Here is a 6,000-nt window from a genome sequence, read left to right on the forward strand (position 1 = left end):
TGGCGATGACATTGTTTTTGCATTTAAGCCAGCATGGGTATAATAGTGCCTGCAACCTCGTAGGATCCCCCATTAAGTACCTAAATTAAGTGAAAAAGGGCCATGGGTTCAAATGTCACCACTCACCAATGATGGTCTCCACATATTCTGAGTCATCTGTGACATTGAAGAGATCCCCAGCACCAAGAGCATAGTTCAGGGATTCCTCAAAGGCTCCAAGGTGGTAGAAAACTTTAGAAGCCACCAGGGCAGCAAATTCTCTGCTCCGAAAGGTTTCATCCTCATACAAGACCTCGCTGTGAGGAAACAAATGGTTATCAAAGTCCAAAAACTTAAAATATGAGGAGGCATTTTTACATTACTACTGAATTTACATGCATATCCAAGTCTACAAAAATTGTTTTCTATAACACACAGACCAGTTTGTGCAAGAGCACCAACATCTGATACTGGTAACTTAATCACATGGTCCACAGATGCAGTAAACACAGTGTAAACACAGTTTAAAACGCAATGCACTTCTTCCTGCCTGCATCTGCTGATGTGGGTCAATACTATCATTGATGTGTTACCACTTAAAAAGAATTTATTTGGTGAAGTCTAAGGTAAAGCAAATCTCTATCTCTAATGAAAACACAAAAGTACATACAGTAGTAGCCCAGGTCAGTTGTAGTTTTCAATCATAGAGCAGCTGTACTTACATTTTATCAACTGATCCTGAAATCTCAGCCCAGAAGTCATTCACAATGGAGTCTAGCTTGTGCAGAGCAAACTCCTTCAAATGAAACAAGGATTTTACATTCACAGCATTGCAGATTTATTAACATAATTATATAATATAAAAGCTAGCTCAGTTCACTCAATATCTTTGAAATCTGTATGAAGAAAATTGAAGTCAAAATGTGTTTTATACTGACTTCAACTTCAGGGTTTTATTATTCAAGTCTTATATGGAAGTAGAAACACAGCACTTGTCAAAGTTGAGCGTAACTATCAGTAAATAAAGCATAAAGCTTGTGGTGCATCTTTGACAGTCACAGGCATGCAGACATGATAGTCAGTTGGTTTCATGGTCATCATAAAATGTTAAACCAAATAGCAAACATGAAGGTCAGACATAAATATAACACTTTATGACCTCTTATATTAATGCATCTCCTCTTCTATACAGCGGATATTATGTCCCACATAAAAGCTCCAGAAGTCACCATTAATTACTATGAAACTGCTCATGATGAGCCAGTATCCACCTGTCTGCTTATCCTGGACTTGCAATTAATCTATGAACTGCAAAGTATTTTGTTTGTGACTTTAAAGTCTCTATTAAGGAGTTTGCCATCTTCAGTTGAATTGATTCTCCACACACAGTTCTTACCTTGAGCTGCGGCTCCTCCTCATCAAGGAGTGAAATTATTCCAGCTACAAATAAATAAAATAAAATTACATCAAGTGGTTGTTTGACTGCAAGTTCATATATGTCTTTTTTCATCAATATTCAGATTTTAAATACCAGCAGTCTTATTTTTAGTAATGAGCAATCTAGTAAATTGTGTTGTTCCTATTCAGACCATCTACACATGCAAAACTTGGGTCATATTAATGTGAAATACAAACATTTTCTTCTGATATTTAATGATCAGAAACATGTTTGCTGTTCACCCTTAATCATTTGCATTTTGGTTACTAATATGATTACATTACATTTTATTATGTAGTCATAACAATGGTTTGATTTCTTTCTACTCTGAATGCTGTCACGTCTGATTTTTCCTAATGAATCTATGTTCTACATGTTTATATAATCAAAATTTAGAATTATACAATTCACAAGTTTGTTTGTTTTTTTGCCGACTACAGTAACATGGTCATAAATAAAACTTCCCTTATTAAATAACCAGTAAATGGGAATATTAAGATGTATAAGGAGAAACCAGATTGAAATGCAATTTAAGAAAGGATGCGAAATCCAGATTGCCGTGTAGGAGCACTAAAAGATGAATAAATGGCTAAATCTGAACGTGTTTTGACAAAGTAGTGACAAGAGATTGTATTAAAGGAACTAAGATTGTCAAACAGCTCTTTCTGTGAATTGTTGGCAAAAATCATCCTCTTGTTTTCATTAAAACAAACGAACCTGTTTTTAGCTGAGCAGCAGCGCCCCGGTAAAAGCGTTAACATTACTGTCACTACAATTTAGCTCAAATTTATCCATTGTGACAACAAACTGAAGTGGTCAATCGTCGTGAGGTTACAGGTTTTTTTTCTGTAGTGAAAAAAGATGCATTTTCTTTATTTAATGTCTGTCACAGTTGACCGGCTGCCGGTCGGTTGCTACATTAGCTGTGACTCAGCTAAATCAATGGCAGCTAGCTAAGACCGCGGCTAGCAAGAAGAAAAGGACACGTTTCACGCTTTACCGGCAGATGTTATCATGACTGGCTCTTTAGTCCCTCCTCAGCCCCAATATCCTGGTACGACGGTGGGATGCTGCGCGGTTTTGGGGCGGATATTAAGGAGATGAATCTGTTGTTGTGAAGAGAAATCCAGATGCAGCCGCTGCTAACTTCTTTTTGTTCAACACCGCCGCAAGTCCGTTTCTAAAAGGACTTCCGGTTAGAGTGGCCTCAATAGCGCCTGACTAAAAATACACGACACGAACGAAATATTACATCATTCGCTGCACCTTCATTTATTTGTCGAACTTATTTGACTTTATGTTGCACTGTTTCGATGTAACTAAAAATAAATGGTGAAAATGTTTTATTTTAACGTATTTCTGGACAGGCTTTTTCTGTGGACTACTGTGGACTGATTCCCATCGACTGTACAAACTGTCTCGTTCCATCAATATAAATTAAATTAAAAGCATTCATAATTGAAGAATCGAATCATACTTCATATTTCAGCGAAAAGAAAGATGTGAATTGATTTCTTAAGCTTGTTGGCGAGGAAACACAAGCCATTTTATTTGTTTTTCCACAAAAATGTGACCAGTAGCAAAATTAAGAAATTAAGTCCCAGCATCCTTACAGCAGATTTCTTTTTTCCAAAAGGAAAAATATTTTGCTTTCTAAACACACACACAAAACAAACAAACAACAACAAAAAAAAAAACAACAACAACTAAAAACACTTCACATTTCTACTTATACCAGCTGTGCTGATATCTCATAATATATGAATTTTACCCTGCTAGCACCAATCTAAGGCACAAAATCAACATTTTTATGTGCTGGGATAGCACTGAGTTAGTCAGCCCAGATTAGTTGTGTGATAATTTAACATAATGTATTAGTGTATAACTGAAACATAAGACATGTGGACCCTTTCTTAAAACGAGGCTTCAGTTTTCATGCTCAGGTAACATCCAGTTCAAAGCCCTTTTTATGGCTGTTGATACTGTGCTTTAAGGTTTATATTCCCAAATAAACTTGGATTGGACTCAAATATGGATTGTTTTAAACAAGAACTAATGATAGAGAATGTTGCCATTCTGCAGTTTCCATCTATAATAAGCTACAGTGTAAGCCTTTATCTGAAAAAAACAAAAACTGAGCTGTTACTGTGATACACCCAATATGCTCATACAGAATACATTGCTTTGTAACGAAACAATAGACATCATTAGAAAGAAGAGAACAGACCATTTGTAAATCCACAAGCTGGTGACAGATTTGACCACATACTGCTGATAAGAAACATCTTGGCTCAGTAGGGAGGATATTAAACAACATGAAGAAAGACTGATATGTGTCCGAAGGCTCTGGATGTAGCACCAACGTTTCCCTTCACAGTAAAAACAAAATGGCCCACAGTGATAGGTGAGCAGCCAGAGGTCACACGTCCTGACATCAGCTGTCCCCCGCAGCTGCCCTCTCTCCTTCCACATGGTGACCAGCAGTCTTACAATTGGTTCTCAGCGGGATGCCTTCCTCTGCACTTCCAGCGTCACCTGAAAAACAATTCAGCTTCAGCCACTTACACTGTTGCGTATGTTGTGAGTGTTTTGATCTACTTTTTGCTTCATCCATTTTCTTTCAATTCTACTTTACTCACTAACTTTTAACCAAAATACTGAATATGTGTTATATTCTGGCCTTTTAAGGCTCGTTTCTCCTGCTTTCTTTTTTCACTGGTCTGTTTTATCATCACTGCCGAGAAACTGATTCAATGAGAAGCTCTTTGGAGTTGATATGTGAATGTGCTTGTCTGTTTGGCCTTCCTTCCATTGTGGGCCAGGCAAAATGGTGCAATCTGGGATGGGCTCCAGCCTCAGGAGAATCCTGAAGAGGACTTAAAAAAGTGTACAAAAAAGGATGAAAGGAAAGAATCCAGCTGGATCAGACTGAACTTTGGCCTGATGCATGTAGCTACCTCTTTGCCTGCTGATTGTAGAGTTGTTAGCCTCGCCGCTGGGTCCTCGTCTCTGAGGCAAGAACAAACATTGGAACGGCCAGAAAAGCGGGTTCCCTCGATCCTGGTTATTATCTGAAAGGCAACCACAAAATGTTTAACCATTTGGAAGTGTATTAAGGGCCTGGTTGTGTCATGAATGCTGCTTTTGTCCAGGCGCCTCTGCAGCCATGCCTGGGAAGAAAAAATGTGTGTGGTCATGTGAATGTCATGGATTGATCCACATAATGAAGTCCTCCAACACAAATCAGTGTTTGCCTAGTATTCCTTTACACAGTCACTAACCTCATTAATGGATTAACAATTACACGTTTTACTCAACTTATTTCATCGTCAGTTTTATGACTTGCAGGAAATTGAATGACCTGTGACAGTAGACACGTCATTAAAAGTGTTGTGTTATATGTCACACTGTTACATCATGTCAACACATCTTCCCATGCTGACGTGTTAAAGCAAACTCACTATTCAACCTTTTCATTTTTTGGCACAGCTACTGAAAAGAACTTGTGTTTTTACACCTGCTGTTTGAGATGAGTGTATGACTCTGCAGACGTTTTGCTTGATGCTGAGCAGTTTGTCCTGAGTCTTCGGGATGAAACAGCCGGCCCATATCGTTTCTGGCGGGTGTTTGCGGAACACTGAGTGGATCAGGCCCTCCAGGAGCTGAGCACACCGACGCGTCTCGGCGCTCTCCAGTCCGGCGCGTATTAATCCGATCAGGGCTGGCCGGGCGACGGTGGCCCGTTTGGTGCGCGCCCTGACGTCCTTCAGGATCTCCTTCAGGCTCACATGGTTGGACTCCTTGCTGACGAACTTCTGTCTGAAGATGAAGATAATGATGGGGGCGTCTATGTTTCGTTTCAGGCTGTAAATGTTCGCCCTCCTCGCCGCCGACTTCCGAGCGTCGCCATTGCGCGTCGAGGGCTTCCCACGCCCGCCGGCTCTCGGGTCCGAACCCGCAGGGAGTCTGGGGGTCAGAGGTATTTCGTTCCCCGGGACTGTCTCTGTTTTGCCGCTGCAGTCGTGGTTTTTCGCCGCCGAGGGGTCACCGTCGTCCGAAGCGCACGCCTGGCCGGTGCCGCTCGTGCTGCCGTCACCGGGAAACAAGTCGTGGATGAATTCCCGCAGCATTCCCGCATCGTCCCCGTCCACCTCTTTACTCTCACAGGCGTCGCTGACCAGGTAGATCTTCTCTCTGCCGCCGATCAGATCAACGATCCGCCGGAACTCCTGCTCGACCGGCGCGTCCTCCTCCGGTTGTGCCATCCGCCCCCTGCCGGGACCGTCCGGACCTCCGCTGCTTCCCCGGTGACCGGCGGAGTGCACAGAAACTTCCTCATTGTCATCACCGACACCAGCAAGAGGGAGGGAATAAATGGCCGGCTTCCCTTCCTATTGGCTGGTTCGCTTAATGGGCGGGGCCAACTGTCATTCAACACAGGTCCGTCCCCTGTAGAATTAAATTTACCTTTAAGGGACAATAAAACACAGAACACCGATTTTTATAGAAATCATATACACCAAGATAACCACAGTTATCGTTTTTTTATTGAGGTCTGATAGGTGGAGATCCCCGGGTTGGTC

General features: G+C 41.4%; 2 protein-coding genes across 2 annotated transcripts in view; both read right to left on the reverse strand.

The window, feature by feature from the left end:
• The window catches only part of psmd1 (proteasome 26S subunit, non-ATPase 1), a 33,894-nt gene extending 31,314 nt beyond the window's left edge, over positions 1–2,580 (reverse strand). The window contains exons 1-4 of the mRNA XM_029499911.1: positions 2,418–2,580; positions 1,376–1,419; positions 702–775; positions 127–296 (exon numbers count right to left, since the gene is read on the reverse strand). Coding sequence (XP_029355771.1) covers positions 127–296; positions 702–775; positions 1,376–1,419; positions 2,418–2,433 — 304 coding nt within the window. The 5' untranslated portion in view covers positions 2,434–2,580. The remainder of the gene's footprint in view (positions 1–126; positions 297–701; positions 776–1,375; positions 1,420–2,417) is intronic.
• Positions 2,581–3,033: 453 nt separating this feature from the next.
• On the reverse strand, positions 3,034–5,721 carry LOC115042460 (uncharacterized). Its single transcript, XM_029500696.1, has 3 exons — positions 4,935–5,721; positions 4,375–4,488; positions 3,034–3,952 (listed from the first exon to the last, which is right to left on the reverse strand). The coding sequence occupies exons 1-3, from the start codon at positions 5,680–5,682 to the stop codon at positions 3,852–3,854; spliced, it is 963 nt and encodes a 320-aa protein (XP_029356556.1). The 5' UTR covers positions 5,683–5,721; the 3' UTR covers positions 3,034–3,851.
• Positions 5,722–6,000: the final 279 nt, after the last annotated feature.

This window comes from Echeneis naucrates, chromosome 4 (assembly GCF_900963305.1).
Source record: "Echeneis naucrates chromosome 4, fEcheNa1.1, whole genome shotgun sequence".
Classification (NCBI taxonomy): domain Eukaryota; kingdom Metazoa; phylum Chordata; class Actinopteri; order Carangiformes; family Echeneidae; genus Echeneis; species Echeneis naucrates.

Coding starts and splice junctions, on each gene's coding strand:
- LOC115042460 (XM_029500696.1), bottom strand. CDS start 5,682: ATGGCACAACCGGAGGAGGACGCGCCGGTCGAGCAGGAGTTCCGGCGG. Junction 4,489..4,934: donor ACACTCATCTCAAACAGCAG/GTGTAAAAACAC, acceptor GTTGCCTTTCAG/ATAATAACCAGGATCGAGGG. Junction 3,953..4,374: donor TACAATCAGCAGGCAAAGAG/GTAGCTACATGC, acceptor ATTGTTTTTCAG/GTGACGCTGGAAGTGCAGAG.